The 18,336-nt window shown below is 48.0% G+C and overlaps 1 protein-coding gene across 1 annotated transcript; it reads right to left on the reverse strand.

Annotated features, from left to right (window-relative positions):
- Window positions 1–5,748: 5,748 nt before the first annotated feature.
- On the reverse strand, window positions 5,749–17,444 carry LOC136101142 (protein mono-ADP-ribosyltransferase PARP12-like). Its single transcript, XM_065837050.2, has 9 exons — window positions 17,318–17,444; window positions 15,688–15,730; window positions 14,214–14,350; window positions 13,615–13,735; window positions 12,487–12,577; window positions 11,219–11,294; window positions 10,335–10,465; window positions 6,984–7,135; window positions 5,749–6,082 (listed from the first exon to the last, which is right to left on the reverse strand). The coding sequence occupies exons 3-9, from the start codon at window positions 14,271–14,273 to the stop codon at window positions 5,802–5,804; spliced, it is 912 nt and encodes a 303-aa protein (XP_065693122.2). The 5' UTR covers window positions 14,274–14,350; window positions 15,688–15,730; window positions 17,318–17,444; the 3' UTR covers window positions 5,749–5,801.
- Window positions 17,445–18,336: the final 892 nt, after the last annotated feature.

Here is an 18,336-nt window from a genome sequence, read left to right on the forward strand (position 1 = left end):
ACTCTATTGTCTAGACCACATCTCCTCAATTTAGCTGTGAGGATACTGTGAGGGACTGTGTCAAAGGCTTTACTGAAGTCAAGGTAGACCACATCCACCGCTCTGCCATCATCCATCCACCTTGTTACATTCTCATAGAAGGCTATGAGGTTGGTCAAGCATGACTTACCCTTGGTAAAGCCATGCTGACTGCCCCTAATGACCCTCTTATCCCTGATATGCCTTGAGATGGCACCAAGGATAAGCTGTTCCATTACTTTCCCAGGGACAGAGGTGAGGCTGACCGGTCTATAATTACCCGGGTCCTCTTTCTTGCCCTTTTTGAAGACCGGAGTGACATTTGCTTTCCTCCAATCCTCGGGCATCTCTCCCGTTTCCCAAGACTTGGCAAAAATGATGGAGAGCAGTCTAGCAATGACTTCAACCAGCTCCCTCAGCACCCGCGGATGCATCCCATCTGGACCCATGGATTTACGGATGTCCAGACTATTTAATTGTTCCCTAACCCAGTCCTCATCGACTAAAGCAAACTCCTCCATTAACCTGGCTTCATCCGGGGTCTCAGGGGTACAGGGTTGCCCAGGACAGCCTCCAGCGGAGTAGACAGAGACAAAGAAGGCATTCAGCAATTCTGCCTTCTCTGTGTCTTCTGCCACCAGGGCACCCACCTCATTCATCAGTGGGCCTACATTGCCTCTGGTATTAGTTTTATCTGCTATGTATTTGAAAAAGTTCTTCTTGCTGTCCTTGACCCCTCTCACCAGCTGTAATTCTAAGGAGGCCTTGGCTACCCTAGCTGCCTTCCTACATCCTCTAACAGCAGCCTTATATTCCTCCCAAGTGGCCAGTCCCTGCTTCCATGACCTGTAAACTCGCCTCTTCTGCTTGAGCATACCCAACAGATCCCTATTCAACCACGCAGGCCTTCTGTCTCCCTTCCTCAACTTCCTATGTGTGGGGATGCTCTGATCCTGAGCATGGAAGAAGCAATCTCTGAATGCGATCCAGCTCTCTTGGGCCCCTTTTCCTTCAAGCAGTCTTGCCCATGGGATTTCCCCCAGCAATTGCTTGAAAAGGCCGAAATTAGCCCTGCCAAAGTCCAGGGTTGCAATTCTACTTGCTATTCTGTTCCTGCCACACGAGATGCTGAACTCCACCATCTCGTGGTCGCTGCAACCCAGGCAGCCCTCAACCTTTACTGCTTCGACCAGACCCTCTTTGTTAGTGAGGATGAGATCCAGCAGTGCACCTCTCCTGGTCGGCTCCTCCACCATCTGCATGAGGAAGTTATCATCAATGCACTGGAGGAACCTCCTGGACTGTGGCTGGCTGGCTGAATGGTCCTTCCAGCAAACATCAGGGAAGTTAAAATCACCCACAACCACCAGGGCCTGTGACCGTGAGGCCACTCTCAGCTGCACATAGAAGGCCTCATCAACTTCCTCAGTCTGATCTGGTGGCCTGTAATAGACACCTACAACTGTATCACCCCTGCCAGCCTGTCCCTTGATCCTGACCCATACACTCTCAACTCGCTCCTCATCCACTCCTGGGCAGAATTTAGTACATTGCAGTTGCTCTCTCACATAGAGAGCAACTCCACCACCATGCCTGGCTGGCCTGTCTTTCCTGAAAAGGGCATAGCCATCCATGACCACATTCCAGTCATGTGAACTGTCCCACCACGTTTCTGTAATTGCCACCAGATCATAATCTCCCGACCGACCATAGGATTCTAACTCCTCCTGCTTATTCCCCATGCTGCGCGCATTGGTGTACAGGCATTTCAGGGAGCGAGCAGAGCGCACCAATTTCTCCCTAGGGGCACAGGAGGCCACCCGGTCCTCATCTGTTTTAGAATGCTGCCCCACTGGGGCAAGCCCAACTACAACCCCATCCCCCTTCGAGCCTAGTTTAAAGCTCTCCAAATGAGCCCAGCTAATTCCTGCCCCAGCATCCTTTTGCCTCTGCGAGATAAACCTTTCCCGCATAACACTGTCCGGACTGGAGTCTTATAAAACCAGTCATTATCAAAAAACCCAAAGCCCTGCCTGTAGCACCAGTCTTGGAGCCAACCATTTAGAGATTGAATTTTCCCATTCTACCCCACATCGTCACTTGAAGAGGGAAGGAGTGAAGAGAAGATCACTTGAGCCCCTGAATCTTTCACCATCCTTCCCAAGACCTTGAAGTCATTCTTCATTCCCCTCAGACTACGGGAAGCAACTTCCTCCCCATCTGTCTGGAAGACCAGCAGCGGGTAGTAGTCTGTCGGGTGCACCAGTCTGGGGAGCTCTCTAGCAACATCCTTGATCCGGGCTCCAGGTAGACTACAGACTTCCCTAAGATGAGGGTCAACCCTGCATATTGGGCCCTCTGTTCCTTTCAGAACGGAATTTCCTATTACAATCACCCTTCTATCTTTCTTATCAGAGGCAGTCTTAAGTTGTGTAGTCAACCGCCTCTTCCTATGTGATCTTGTAGGCAGGCTTGGCACCACCTCCTCACCTACCTCTTCTTCAAGATCCAGGGCCTCAAACCTATTACGGAGGGGCACCTGGGGAGGCAAATCAGGCAGGGAGGGGGGCTGCCTGTGATGCCGAACTGGAATAAGCTTCCAACCCTCATCTTCTTTTAGGTCATTTACCTCTGCCCGACAGCGACAAGGGTGGGGCTGTCTCAGGACCTCCGCCTCTGTCCGGGAGGGCAGGAGGTCCATCTCCTTTTCGGGGTTACCTCCCTGGGGCCTTTCCGACCGGCACGTAAGGGTGTTACTCCACCAGTCAATCTCCCTTTCGCACTCCCTGATGGACCTCAGCGTCTCAACCTCCCCCTTAAGCTTCACAACCATGTCGAGCAGATCTTGCACCTGCTCACACCTCACACAAGTAGAGTGCTGGCCTCCCTCCTCCGGCAGCAGCAGGCTCTGGCACTCCTTGCAGCCGGAGACCTGAACAGCCACCGTTTGGGACAGAACCTCAGTCTGCGTTGCCACAGTCTTTTTGAGACATGCTCTCCTTCTGGAGGCGACCATGGTCATCAGCGGTCTGGGACGCTGGCAATAAGTCGGTGGGAATGACAAACAAGTGCTCTCTGCACCCCGCTGCGCTAGCTGCCACACCCGCTGCGCTAGCTGCCACACCCGCTGCGCTAACTAGTTGCTCCTCTCTGCACCTGGTGGGCAGTCGCTGCCCTCCCAAAGGTTTTTTCAAGGCAAGGGGAGGAGGTGTGGTCGCCGCCACCGTGGGAACGCCCCCCGCCACGTCAGCCGCTCTCTCGCAGTGGCTACCGGGGCTTCGGGGGGATCAGAACCGGCTGGAGTCACGCTGTCCCTGTACGTTTCCCTCTGGGCTTTCTAATCTCGGCTAAACCTCGTAGTCGACTGAACCTCACCGGCTCTGGCTCTCGCTGCGCTGGCTCCGATCAGCTGACTCAATCTTCTCAGTATAATACCTGGCCCCTAATTACTGAGGGTTATGTGAACTTTCCCTGCAACCAGAAATATTTTTTACTTCTTGGAAAATCTCCTTTTCTTCCAAACTCTGCATGTTTACACCTGTCCTCTCCTCTCCGCCTGGTTTGCTCTTTTGTAGACCAACAAAAACCCCTTTTTCAGTGACTGGCCTACCCCTCAGCATGGTCTCACTTACTTTCTCCTGCCTCTAAGGAGGCTGGAAACAGATTTCTCCTATGTGATGGGTAGTTTGTACCACCCTAGTGGAGAAAAACAGGGTAAGATGGTCTGTACAAGGGCATCGTTCCACAGAGCATTTTCTCTAACAGCAAAGCTATTATCAACTCTTCCATCTCCCAGTCCTGGTCCTGCCCAAAGGCCGCACACACAGTCCTGCCCCTCTGCCCCACGCACCCTGACCTCATAAACTGATGAAGCCAGGGAGCAAATTTACACAATGTTGCAAGGACCAAGGTAGGATGATGGCTGGAAACGGCCTTTGTTCATTCCTTTCCCATCCTCATGAGTCCACAGCTTGGAGACAGCAAGGGGAGGGTGATTGCAAGGTGAAGGCTGCCCATGCACAGCACCCACTGGGTGCCACAGCTAGGCTATAAGTCTGTAAATTGAAAAATATTTCTATATAAACCCCTCTATTTCTAAAATTAACTGCTCAAACAAACTTTTTGTTATTATTTGTACAAAAAATGCCCAGATTCACATTTATGCAAAGCACAGGATGCAGATCTATGACAAATGACAAAAACTAAGCAAAGAGGTCACCAAAATGCAGTTTTCCAATGCAGCGGTATTGATAGCAGAGGACAGCAATTAACTCTTGTACACCACTTATTGAGAAAGGTGTGAGGCAGACAACTTGGTGCCGTTTTCCTTCTCTTTCTCTTCCCTTCTTCTCCTCTTCTCCTCTTTTCATTAAAAATATTATATATTCAGGGAAAAGTCCATGTCAGTGACTTTCACCATTACTTCCCAGCTGCACAGGAAGTTCTCTACTGTGGCTGGCAGGATTATAGCACTAATTTGCAAATGAACAACCTTTAAGCTCCCACTTCCTGCAAGAAGAGATGGGACATGGAAGTGCACCAAATAGGGCAGCTCAGGGACTCATTGCAGTCAGCTGCATTTCTGACATTTTCTAAGGACGATGATTGTGCCTGAAAATAGCAGGCCTTAGGAAAGCTGATGAGATCCCACACACATCTATACTCTTGCTTCTTCCCACTCATGGCATGGACAACTGAGCCACTTGTGACTCCTTCGCTGAATTACAACAGCTTATGCAGAAAGTCTGTTTTAAAATAAACCATTAAGTTTTGTTTCATTCTAAATCTTTTCCCATCCTCCACCATGTTTCAACTACTGTGTTCATCATCCAAGCTTTTCCCTGTCCACCCCACTCAGAGCACACACCACTGAGGTGCTTCTCAATCGCGCCTGGAGAAGTGCCAGGCAGCAGCAGGACAACTCAAAAGAGCCACCACCAGCTCCGGTCTGCAGGGTGGGAAGGGGGGTGGCTGTGCCATAGGCTGCCCCCCACAAAGCCCCTTTTCTTCACCGCCCGCTGCTGCAAGCACTGGCTCTGCGGCCCTGGTGGACACTGCTGTGTGCTGCTGTTCAGCTTCACCATAGACCCCCTCACTCTTAATGTCATGCTGCAGTGGGGATCTAATTTCAGCAGCTGCAATATCCCCAATTCTCTTGCCATAAAGTCAGTGGGGACAGAGCAAGGACAGGGCATCACAGAGGCAGGCAGAGTTGATACAGAAGAACAAGGTGAGAAGAGCTGTCAGTAATGTGACCAGGAAACAAAGCAAAGTTCCTTGCCAGCATTAGTTACAAAACCTCTGGGACGCAGGAGATTCCTGCCATTTACTGGAAGGACAGGCCACAGTTCCTGTCTTGTGCACCATGATGTAGCTATTTGCACTTTCCCTCCTGCATTCTCCACCCAGTCTCCCTTTGGCACATCAGCACCATCATAGGCAGGAATCATCCCCAAGTGACTGTATCAGTGGATCAAGTTGATCATATGCTCAGCAGTGCTGCTTCCAGCAGCAGCAGGTGTCACTGTATCAGGGTACACAAGGCAGGTACATCCCCACCCAGGCTAGAGATAAAGTGGAGATTAAAGTCGAGTACTTTCTGCTTGCAAAAGAACAACCCTACCAAAAAACTATGCTCCAAAATCCTTCAGGGAATTGATACTGTTTCACTGCATTACAAAATGGTCTGAGGCTACTACTAATATTCAACAAACATTAAAAAGAAAAAGATGTAAGAAAATGTAATTTATTCAGTGTAAATTTAAAGGAGATTTCATGATTCATTACAGGATCATGCACCGGGTGTGAAAGCTGTAATCCAAGATGTAGGCAGGGTAAATCTGGTGCTTCTCAAAGACAACAAAAATGGAAGGGTTTGTTGGGTCATCCACGCAGCTGTCATAAAGTCGGTTTTTATTGTCAGGTCTGGGTGGAGGGCGAAGGTATGTTTTGTTTCCCTGAACAAAGTCTCCAACAAGAACCTGAGCTACAAACATTCTGTAGCGACCATTCTGAGAGGAACAGTACTGGTGAGAATAGATGGCATCTCTGGCAAAGTAGCTTCCTGGGAACCAGAAAAAGCCACAGGTAAAACAATAAATCAACCAAGGAACAAACATTTGCTATCAGCACTTCGGCAAGCCAGCAACTCAACAATCCCATGTTGCTCCACATGCAACCTCAGCATGTGTTTCCACATCAGCTTATTTTAAAGTATTGACAGACTCTAGCCACATTTTGCCATCAGCCTCCCAGTCCCACCTGTCCAAAAGCTTTGCTGAACAGCAAACAGTGGGGGGGTTTAGCCCCTCTTGAAAGAGGATTACTGCTGATGCTGCCTGCAGCAATGCAAAGGCACACAGATGACAGTGCCCTGCTGGCAGGAGTGCAGGGGTCAGGGACGGTCAAACTCCTTGCACCCACCCTCCAGTCTGGCCAGGGTCTGCACCCCACACTGCTGCAGCCCCTGAACCCACACTTAGTCACAGAATCATAGAATGTTCTGAATTGGAAAGGGCCCACAAGGATCATTGAGTCCAACTCCTGTCCCTGCATATGACAACCCCACAGTTCACACCATGTGTCTGAGGGCTTGTCCAGTCTCTTCTTGAACACTGCCAGGCTTGGGGCCGTGACACCTCCCTGGGGAGCCTGTTCCAGTGCTCCACCACCCTCTGGGTAAAGAACCTTTTCCTGATATCCAACCTAAACCTCCCCTGGCACATCTTCCTGCCATTCCCTCTGGTTCTGTCATTGGTCGTCAAAGAGAAGAGATCAGCATCTGCCCCTCCTCCTCCCCTTGTGAGGAAGCTGTAGACCATGATGAGGTCTCCCCTCAGTTTCTTCCAAGCTGAACAAACACAGTGGCTTTAGCTGCTCCTCATACAGCTTCCCCTCCAAACCTTTCACCAACTTCGTGGCCCTCCTATGGACACCCTCTAGTAGTAGCTTGATATCCTTTGTACCTTTCCCATATACTGTCCCATGAGTCCCACAGATCCTCCAGTCGAAGTTCTGCTCACAGATGGCAGACACATGGGATGGATTTGTCCCGTGGAACAGGAGCCGCTCATCCACTGATTTCGATTTATTGAGCTTCTCCATTTGCTCCTTTTGCCTAAGAACCCAAAAAAAAAAAAAAAAAAAAAAAGACACGTTACTCTGGTTCAAATGAGGACAATTTCCCAACTCAACTACTCCTGCTTTTGGGTCATGAAGGAACAGTGATACAAACCACTCTCAGTGGGGTTACTGCCTGCTTTGCACTTCTGTTGGTACCCTGCTGCACAGCTGGCTCCTTCCAGCAAAACAAAAAGTTCTCATCATGACTCTGGACTGTGTCACCCACAACTTCATACCACATAAGAGAGCAAAGAAACAAACATCTCTTGACTGGGAATTGGTCAGTTCCCAGGTTATATAAATCCAGAATGCATAAATATGGTTATAAAACTGAGCTGTATGAAGCTACAGTGAAGATTGCATAATCTCTATCCCTATCTTTACCACATAAAATTTCCTATTTTTTAAAAAATCCCATGTGGAAGAGACTAAGAAACAAAAAGAATAAAAGTGAGATACCACAGGTCAAGTCATGGTGAAGGAAAATAACTTTCTTTTTGAATAACACTACCAAGGACCTCACATGCAACCTCTTAGGTTATGTCATAAAGAAAACACAGAGACAACTCCCTCTCCCAGGGCTGCCTCAGGGGATCCTCAGCCCCAGGAACCAGGGTACACCCAACACCATGGGCAATGTCAAGGCTCTGGACAAGCTCATGGACAGAAGCAGGGCACCACCTACGAGAGTATGGGACTGACTATGGAACAGCGGGGGATAGCATCTGGGGATTGCACAGGACTTAAAATGCAATGTTTAACAGTAGAAGTGTCAGTAGGAGAAGGGAGGGAACAGGATGGACTGAGGACAAGCAAACATGGGAAAATACATCAACAAGGGTGTGAAGAGGGCTGGTTGTGTATAAACAGGCAACTGGCTGCTCAGTAGGCTTGTCTGGCCATGCCCTGTGCCTGATCTGTATGAGCTGCCTGTCTTCTCATTAAATTCCATTTCTAACTCCTATCTGGGTGATAGACTCTCCAAGTCTATGTGCATGCATGTGTATGGGTGTCTGGGTGCAGCAACTGAAGGTGGGACCGTGAGTCACAGGAGGGAGTTGCATGTCCACAGCACCAACAACTGCAGCAAGCAAGTTTCTGATTGGGGCAGTCATAAGTCTGGGCCAGATGCTGGAGAGACCAGAATGTCTGAGCTTGCTCAGCAGAGGGACCAGGAGATCTGGGCCAACCACTGACAACCATGAAGTGTACAGAGACCCATTTGCACACGTGTGTCTATGCAGAACATAACTGGAGATGAGAGGACCCAGGAACTAGCACACGAGTAGACTGAGTGTCTTAAGTTCAACTCCTGGAGGGACCCATACACGTGCATACATTCCAGTCAGAGGCTTCCATCCCAAACAGCCAGAGGAAGGCAACAGGATGAGGCCTTTGGTGCTGCTCATGGTTGAACAAGTGCTGTGCTGTCTGTGTTGGGTTTTATGGCCAGCTGTGCGCATGTTCATACACTTTGTGTGTAGGTGTGTGTTTGTGCCTGTGTGCACACGAGGAAGATGTGCTGAACCTGGTTACCAGCCGAACCCAGGCACAGAGACACATGGCAGTCACACCTCTGCTAAGCAGCTGGATCCAGCAACTCCTAGTATATCACAATATCACAGTATGTTTGGGATTGGAAGGGACCTCAAAAGATCATCTAGTCCAATCCACCTGCTGGAGCAGGAACGCCTAGGTGAGGTCGCACAGGAATGTGTCCAGGCGGGCTTTCAATGTCTCCAGGGAAGGAGACTCCACAACCTCCCTGGGCAGCCTGTTCCAGTGCTCTGTTACCCTCACTGTGAAGAAGTTCTTTCTCAAATTTAAGTGGAACCTCTTGTGTTCCAGCTTGATCCCATTGCCCCTTGTCCTATCATTGTTTGCCACTGAGAAGAGCCTGACTCCATCCTCGTGGCACTCACCCTTTATATATTTATAAACATTAATAAGGTCACCCCTCAGTCTCCTCTTCTCCAAACTAAAGAGCCCCAGCTCCCTCAGCCTTTCTTCATAACGGAGATGCTCCACTCCCTTAATCATCTTTGTTGCCCTACGCTGGACCCTCTCCAGCAGTTCCCTGTCCTTCTTGAACTGAGGGGCCCAGAACTGGACACAATATTCCAGATGGGGTCTCACCAGGGCGGAGTAGAGGGGAAGGAGGACCTCTCTCGATCTACTGACCACCCCCCTTGTAATACACCCAAGGATGCCATTGGCCTTCCTGGCCACAAGGGCACAGTGCTGGCTCATGGTCATCCTGTTGTCCACCAGGACCCCCAGGTCCCTTTCCACTACACTGCTCTCTAATAGGTCATGCCCCAACCTATACTGGAACTTGAGATTGTTCCTGCCCAGATGCAGGACTCTACACTTTCCCTTGTTAAATTCCATCAGGTTATCCCCCGCCCAACTCTCCAGCCTGTCCAGGTCCCGCTGGATGGCAGCACAGCCTTCTGGCGTGTCAGCCACTCCTCCCAGCTTAGTGTCATCAGCAAACTTGCCGATAGTACACTCAATTCCCTCGTCTATATCATTAATGAATATATTGAACAATATTGGCTCCAGTACTGACCCCTGAGGCACTCCACTAGATACTGGCCTCCAACTGGACTCCGCACCATTGACCACCACTCTCTGGCTTCTCTCTTTAAGCCAGTTTGCAACCCACCTCACTACTCTATTGTCTAGACCACATCTCCTCAATTTAGCTGTGAGGATGCTGTGAGGGACTGTATCAAAGGCTTTACTGAAGTCAAGGTAGATCACATCCACCGCTCTGCCATCATCCATCCACCTTGTTACATTCTCATAAAAGGCTATGAGGTTGGTCAAGCATGACTTACCCTTGGTAAAGCCATGCTGACTGCCCCTAATGACCCTCTTATCCCTGATGTGCCTTGAGATGACACCAAGGATAAGCTGTTCCATTACTTTCCCAGGGACAGAGGTGAGGCTGACCGGTCTATAATTACCCGGGTCCTCCTTCTTGCCCTTTTTAAAGACTGGAGTGACATTTGCTTTCCTCCAATCCTCGGGCACCTCTCCCGTTTCCCAAGACTTGGCAAAAATGATGGATAGCGGTCTAGCAATGACTTCAGCCAGCTCCCTCAGCACCCGCGACTGTGGAGGACAGTAGATCAGGAAATACCAGCCCTCTGCTAGCATCAGGATAATGAAATAAAACGGATACAAACCACTGAAAAACTTGCCAAAGTGTTGGATTCTGGATCCTCTGCAGCTGGTCGATGCAGTAACCTTCCATCGTCTTCTCAAATAGCCTCTTAATTTTTCCATATTCACAGGAAGTGTTGCTGAGCTTTACCAACTGAAAATTTTAAAAACATCAAAAATAAGGTATTAGTGATACTAACAACTCCCAATCCTTCCAAAGGACTCATCAACCTCCTCACATAAGAGGAAAAGCCCTGCCATTAAAATCACAAGCCTCTCCTGTCGTTTCAGCTAACCATCCTTTCCCATCTTCACTCCCACTCTCCATGCTGGAAGTGCAGGCACTGACTGAGGGAATTAATGCAGTCCCATGTGAACTTCCTTTGGTGGACACACTTCTGCATCTAGATTGTTTTTACTTCAGAGTAACCTAAATATGAAGTGCACAGCAGTACTGAGGTTGGAAAAGAGTCACAATCAGTTGCACCTTAATTTGACACCTTAGCTCCCTCCCTAGAGGACTAAGCCTTAGTTTTACTGTGGCAAATAACATTTTGCCTCAAATCAACAGAGGAAATACTGCAGCACCCCCTTAAGATGTAAGTCATCCAGTTTATCAGAGGATTAGGTGCCTTGGGAGAGCACAAAGGACAGGTCAGACCAGTAATGGCCAAAAGGGCATTTTTTTATCCTTCATGATGTACGTAGGGGATCTCAGAGATCCTCCCAGGAAACACAGATCTATACTGAAATGTGAAATTGTCAGTCTTGTTTCACCTCATAGTTGTTTATCTTATAAAACACGTTTAAAAGCTGAAAACATCTCAAGTGCCTAGGGTCATGTTCTCAGAAAAATCAGTATAGGATGCAGTTTGTCCTGCCCATTTGGAGAGCTGGAAAGACCTACCTCGAACCCGATATCAGGCAGTGCAGATTTGTCCCATTCTGGAGGACAGACAAAATGGGATAGAGTAATATTATGTCTGAAGAAGAGAAAATAAGTCAGTCCATGATACTCCCAACTGAATCCTCCTTACAAAAGATCCAGCTGCTGGCTCTATGGCAGCCTTCAAGCATCCCTGGATTATTACTTTTGTTTTACATTCCACATAACCGTTTTCCCTTTCTCCAGTTTAGATTGCCACACAAATCCTTAAGACAGTAATGACCCTGTTGGCAGGTTAAGACACTGATAGAAGAGCCTCAAATGAGAAGCAACCTGCTCCTAGCTGAGTGGTTTATACAACTGCTCCAGCTAACCCACCACACGTACTGCTTGAACCTCTAGGAAACTGGAGCATGAGTCCTCTCCCTCCACGTGGCTACATCGCAGGGGAGACAATGGGTGACCTGTCCCCAGGACCAGGCCTCTCAGGAGGCTATAGGGGGGCAGTTGTGCCCTGCGGGAGCTACAACACCAGTCAGTGCTCAACAGCTTCCAGCACCAAGGCCCTCCTGGCCTGCGTGTTTTAACCCAGGCAACAGGAGCAGTAGCACCCATTCAGGAGCTGAGGTCTGTTTTCTTTTTGAATCAACCCACATTTGGTTTAATCAGCCCTTACAAATGGAACCCTTAGCTTCAAATGCACTCTCTGCTGGTGAGTTTCTGAAGGAAACAAGGCTCTTTTTAAAATAAAACAGTGCACAACTGCCTTTTATAGCAGACACTCTCAAATTCTGTCAGGCTGAACTTCCTTTTAAAAAAATAGAAGGTATCCCAAATCAGTGCATCCAGTTCATTTACAGGGATGTGCTTCTGTGTCTTATTTTATCCTCAGCTTTCCAGGGGATGGCAGCTATCTGCTCCACAGTCCTTGGGACTGGCAGTCCCTTGCTCCTACTCTGCGCAGAGCTTAGTGCATTGTTAATTTATGAATCAAGAATAAGAATTCCTGGCACAGTTGTGTCAGCCCTGTGTGGCCTTTCTCTTGCAGAGAGAACAGATCTAGTCTAGGGGTAGAGCCAGAGACTGACACCAAAACTCCCTCCCTCCAGCACACTTCACAGAACTGTTGCACAATTTACAAATACCGTCACTGCAAAATTTGTCATCAAACCAGTCAGCAAAAGGTGTCTAGAAATGAATTGAAGAAATCTAATATCAAATTCTAGACAGGCAGGAGGAACTTCTTAGCAGAAATCTAGAGAGATTATTAAGTAATGAATGTATATTACCTTCTATCTTTTTCACAGTCAGAGTGCAGAAATTTTGGCAGTCGGACAACTGTTCTTTGAGTTCCATAGCTCAAATTTGTTTGGACCATATCTTGAAAGAAAAACACAATGGTGCAATAATTAGATAATTTATTGTTCAGAGGCACAGTCTTATGTGTTTAGGAAAAAAAAAAAAAGGAAAAGAAAAAAAAAAAAGAGAGGTAGCCCTGAACATTGCATGGTGGTATTTTCTCTACCCTTAAACCGTAACACATTCCCACCTCAGTTCATAGTTTGAAACCATTCCCACTTGTGCTACTTCTGCTTGGAGATCAACAAGGTCAACCACCTGCTAACACAGGTAATGAAGGAAGCTCAAAGACAACTAATCACCGACACAGCTGATGTCAGGCCTACAGCAGGGAGGAGTTTTCAGTCCAATAGAGGCCATAAATCTAGCTTTCCCAGCAGGGTGGGATTGCTACGTGTTACTAAGAGGAAAGTCTGTACTCTCTTTTTGGTCCTGTAACAATATCACAGAGCACACGCTGTGTAACATGGCTAATTATCCATTGTTTCCTCCTTTAAATGCCACTGTCTTTATTCATGCCAGGAAACAGATTTAAAATTTGGAAAGCTAGCAGGAATTTTAAGATGGGTAAATAAATCAGAAACAGAAAAGCATTTCCCATTCTCTCTCTAAATTTTCCTTTGCTGCACTTCGTGCTTTCTCTTCCCATAAGTGGCTTGCAAGATGCCTACCACGGGTTCACTCCTTCAGTACTTGACTTTTCAGTGGGGTTGTCGTGGTTTTTTTTTTTCCCTTTCTCATCTGTCCTCTTTAGTTGCATAAATCCAAATGCCAAAACCAGGTGCCATGAAGTGTTTAGTCTCAGCTCTTCTTCAGAATTTACAATATTATCAGAAACGCTTTTTTTACTATAAATGTCCAAGTCTAGAAGCTCAGGCAGGCCATCTCAAAACTGCAGAGAAGTGGACAAACTGCTCAAGTTCTGCTTGGAGAAAACTCAGGGGAGGAAAAAGACTTGTTCAAAGAAGGCCAGACACAAGGTGACAACTCTCCACGAAGGAGGCTACCTTAAGGCCAGCTACACTGTGTAATGAACTTAAAACAAGGAGATACTTCACCTTCAAAGCTTAAGACATACTTCTGAGAGCCAGCCGTGAACATCACACTGCCTTTACAGTCAGCTAGAAATTCCTTCTCCAGAAGCGCAGATGTCACTGTGGCAGAGCAGTGATCCGGATGCTGTAGAAAGAACAAGGGAATTTTACCTGTTGCAAAGCAGTCTTTGGTTTAGCTGACACTGTGGAGAAACACCAGTGTTTCCCCAGGCCCCTATCCTGAGATGCCATTTTGAACTAAGACTCTAAGTCTTCAAGCTTTTTGTTCTTCAGTGATGGAGGGGTACCCCACAAAGAACAGCTGTTTGTAGCAACAGCAACAAAGCAGCCTTCAGCTTGTGTGGTCAGCTTCAGCCAAAAGACTTCTGTCATCTCTGGAAAACACACTTACTTTCAAAGCCAGTCCTTTAAAAGTTTCCATAGAGTAGCGGTGCTGCTTTGAGGGACAATTAATACAACAAACCCACCAGTGCATCAGAGCAGCGCTGCAAGGTCACCAGCAGCATGTGTGAAATGCACCATATGCAGAACAACGTGCCCTAAATAACTCTCCAAAGATTGCTTAACAAGAGCTTTTGGCATCAAAAGCAGAGGGATCTCACCTGTTCTCCGTACTCAATCCACTGCCCAGAATCATCCAGCCAGTGCCAGGTGTATTCCATTTCGGGAGCTGATTGGATGAGCCAGAAGACATCAGAGGCACAGAAGGGCTGACCAAAGCCTGGCTGCTTCTTCGGCTCTAACATCAGAAGAAAAATCCAGTTAAAGTAGGGGTCTTTTTCCAAAGCTGTCAAACTATGTGATATTCCTGGTCTGGTCAGAAGTCTAATGACTTCTCTAGAAGAGGAAACCCTTCCAGCTGGGAAGTGCAGGTTGGTCCAAAACTGAGGAACTGATGTTTGTACATTTATGGGCCATAGTAAGCATCACAGAAGTGACTCTGACCTCTGTGACTTGGACCCAGATCACTGTTTTTCTCCAAAATGTATCTTTCTAAAATAATATATTGTAAGCAAATACAACTTGACACAAGGAACTCAGCTTGTTACATGAAGGCCAGTGGTGCCAGCTGGCTGACAGGAGTAAGATTTGGCTTCTAAGCAGGCAGTGAGTGATCAGCAGCAGAAGTCAGAGTGCCTTCAGGAGGCACTGATGAAATCATCCTTCCTTGCATGCTCAGGAAACCAAAGCTGCCACTCACAGCTACAGGTGCCCAGGTGCTGGCAGCAGGGACTTCTGTGTGAGAAGAAACCAGGGAGTGCCCCGTGCCCAACACAGCTGGCTCAACAGACCCACTGCAGGACACAACTGAGCCCATCTGTCAAGCTCATGGTGCCTCTGAGAAAGCTGTCCAGCAGTGAGAAGTGAAAAAAAAAGTGAAAGAAAAAGCCCCGCAGACGCCTAAATGAGTGAAGGAGGAGCAGGAGAAGGTGCTCCAGGTTCCAGAGCAGAGACTCCCCGGCAGATGGTGAAACAGATTGTCCCCCTGCAACCTGTGGGAGCCATGGTGGAGCAGATACTCACACTGCAGCCTGTGGAGGACCCCATACTGCAGCATGTGGACATGCCCTGAAGGAATGTCCATGGAGAGAAGTCCATGCCAAAGCAGGCTTATCCTGAATGACTGCTGCCCATGGGAAGAGAGCCATGCTGGAGTACAGGAAATTTTTGAGAATGATGATAGAAGGCAATTCTTATGGTCTGAGGTCAATGCCCGTTCAACAGCCCCCTGTGCCACTTTGGGGAGGAGGGGCCAAAGGGGAGGTTAAAAAGTCAGGAATAATGGAGTGAAGTTGAGTCTGGAAAGAAAAGGGTTGTAGAAAAGGTGTTGCTCTAATTTTTGTTTTTGTTCCTCACCATAAAAATCTATTTTAATTGCCAATCAATTAACTTTCCCCAAGTCTAGTCTGTTTTGTCCAGTGATTTTGTCCTGTCTTTATGCCAGCTCATTCACTTTTCCATCTTATTTTGTCCCTCTGTCCTGTTGAGGTAGGGGAGTGAGAGAGCAGCTGGGTGGGCATCTGTCAGCCAGCCAAGGTCAAATTCTTTGGAGAGAAAAATAAAAAAATCACTTACCAGCAAAGTCTCTGCTCTGTGCTCTACCCCAGAGACACAGCACCTACAAAAAGAAGGAGCTGAAACAGTAACCCACCAAAATAACTCAGATTCAGAGGGTTTTACTTTTCTTGCTGCTGTGCTTCAGCCTCCTTCGAATGTGCCAGTTTTGGACCCAGCCAACATTTTTCTATGCATCTCATCACTTGGCTGCTCCCACAACACAACCCTGTTGTGAAGCACATACATGCAGCTGAGACCTGCCCACCTGCCTGCTGTGGAGTTAGCAAGGGTCTGTGGCTGAGCTACTCAGCGCTGCCCAGAGAATCTGAACATGGCATTCAAACAGAAACTAGAAATGATCATTTATTCTGCTTTGATGCCCTTCACGCATTGGCAGGGATCATGGGTATTCAGAGGAGGCTAATGAGAGGAAAACGTTATGGAAGGAGCTCCCCCATAGAGTTGGTTACAGTGCAGAAGTCCACGAACAAAGGCTTGGCAGCCCCTGGCCTGCCAGAACAAGGAGCAAGGAAGGTCTCATCTTCTTTGCAGCCTTGGCTTCTTGCACCGCTGTCTACAGACCACAATTCCTCTTTGTACACAGTAACACCAGCCAGGCCTATTCCTAGAAAAATTGCTCCCAGATCATTTTCTCTGAAATCCCATTGCAGGGGACTCATGAGATCCAGCACTCCTGGGAGCTCTGGATACAGTTGCCCCTTCTCTCCCCTCTGTGCAGCAGTTTGTTGCTGCTGCTGCCTCGGCCACAGAAGAATTTGATGTTTGTACATACAGAGTGTGGGGTTTGAAAGGGGAGGAGGGGAAATGGGAGAGAAAGCAAGGGAGTGGGGTGGGATGCTGTTTCCAGGCAGCTTTTCTCCATTGCTCCCTCACCCCTGTTCTGTCTATCCCCACTTCGTAGATGGATGCCAACCCCTGCCGGAAGCCCTGCCAAGATCCAGGGCTCTGGTTCCTACCCCATCAGCTTTCCAAGATGGCCAGTTATGCCTTACTTTCAGTTTCACTTGCCAGTGTTTCTGCCCTTTGCAGTGATTTTCCACTCACCAGCTAACCCCAAATAGAAAGAAAGGGAAGTGAAACACTTAAAAAAGCAGACAGAAATATTTGCCTGGCAAGACAGGTAGTGTCCTTCAGCTTTTGTGGAAGATTTCGCTATCTGGTCTTGTGCAACTGAAAGGTAGCCTGTAAATTTGTTTTTTTATATCTTCGAAAGAACAGTTTCATGCAGAGGAAATTTTATACAACCTCATGCCACTTTTTCTCTTACACACTTCTCCCTCACATGGAAGAAAGAATGAATTAATGAAGACACAAACACAGCTTACAGTATGGTTAACTGCAAGCAAGGTATCCTTCTAGCAGACCCTAAAGCCAAGCCCACAAACTGTAAAATCCCTGCTTCCTCTGCTTCCTCCACTCAAGCACCTGGGGAAATCTGTCAGAGCCCGGCACACGCCATCTGTTCATGTTCCCTACTCACAGTCCTGCCATCAGGCTGCCCAGCCGCCACGCCCAGAAGCCGAGGGCATCGGCCATGTCCCCACCAGTCAGACAAGCCCTCTGAACTCTCTACATGGGAAAGGTCCCCTGGCTGTGATGAGACCGTGAGAAATAAAATACGACTGGCCTGTGAGAGCTCCTCGTGAACTCCCAGCCACACGTCTGTACCTCGCCGTCTCTCCCGGAGCCTCTCTCGGCGGGACGTCACGGCTGCCTTTCCACTGCTGCTGACCTTTGGAAGAGGAGCTGCGTAACCTTTCCTCCCCGGCTCTTGCACCACGTGCGCAGGCGTATCTGGCAGCCATGAGCAGAGCAGCCAGGCACACCTGATGTTTTTCGCAGATGCATCAGTAAAATCAACGACCCTACAAACTGGTATAGTTGATCCCCACTGCTTGGTTCCTCTCATTGCACACCAGCTCTTACCTTTCCCAGATTTCTCCCATCCTTCCAGCAGTCAGGGATATTCAGGACCTCCTTTCAAGATTCTTGCCGGGAGCAGCTTCTGCTGAACATCACTCTGTGAAAGCCAAAAGCCAGTGTTGCCTTGCAAAGCAAACCCTGAATCTCAATGCAGAAAGTGGGAGCACCTCTCAACACACTCTCCGTGTTGGTTATCGCAGCGTTCGGGGGGTTGCAGCATGCAGTGCCACTCACAGCAACCCAAACCAGTGCAAACCAAGAGGCAGGCTCGGTCAGCCCGCACAGAGCTCTGTGCTGTCCCGACTACTCATATTCCTTTACCTTGAAGTCTGAGTCTTCACTCTTTTTTCCTGTAGAAACCCGAGAAGGGTCAGGATGTTTTCAGTCTAGCCTTTCAGTCTAAAAGACTGACAGCATTTCCCTGAAGAGCTTTGAAGCACAAAGCTTAGTCACAAGTCAAGTAGTACTAACTACATAAACTTGGTTAGATGCAAACATTTTTTTCATTATTTTTTTTGTTACACAAATTATGTTTCATTGAATTGCCCAGAGGACTTTTTTTTTCCTGATGATCTAGTCAGACCAGACCAGTAGTGGCCAGAACACATAAATCTCTGTTTCAGTTTCTGGAAAGGGTGCACTCTGAGTGCATTTTATAGACACAGTATTAAAAAAGAAAAAAAAAAATTATGAAGTTGAACTTCATTTCTTCCCCATCTGGCC

The sequence above is a fragment of the Patagioenas fasciata genome, chromosome 1, assembly GCF_037038585.1.
Source record: "Patagioenas fasciata isolate bPatFas1 chromosome 1, bPatFas1.hap1, whole genome shotgun sequence".
In the NCBI taxonomy this organism is placed as follows: Eukaryota; Metazoa; Chordata; class Aves; order Columbiformes; family Columbidae; genus Patagioenas; species Patagioenas fasciata.

Bases quoted from the DNA above. Each gene is read 5' to 3' on its own strand.
- LOC136101142 (XM_065837050.2), bottom strand. From the start codon at position 14,273: ATGGAATACACCTGGCACTGGCTGGATGATTCTGGGCAGTGGATTGAG. The intron at 12,578-13,614 runs GTGAAGTATCTC...TTTTCTTTCAAG, and splicing joins GTATGTCTTAAGCTTTGAAG to ATATGGTCCAAACAAATTTG. The intron at 11,295-12,486 runs GTAATATACATT...TCTCTTCTTCAG, and splicing joins GACTGTGAAAAAGATAGAAG to ACATAATATTACTCTATCCC.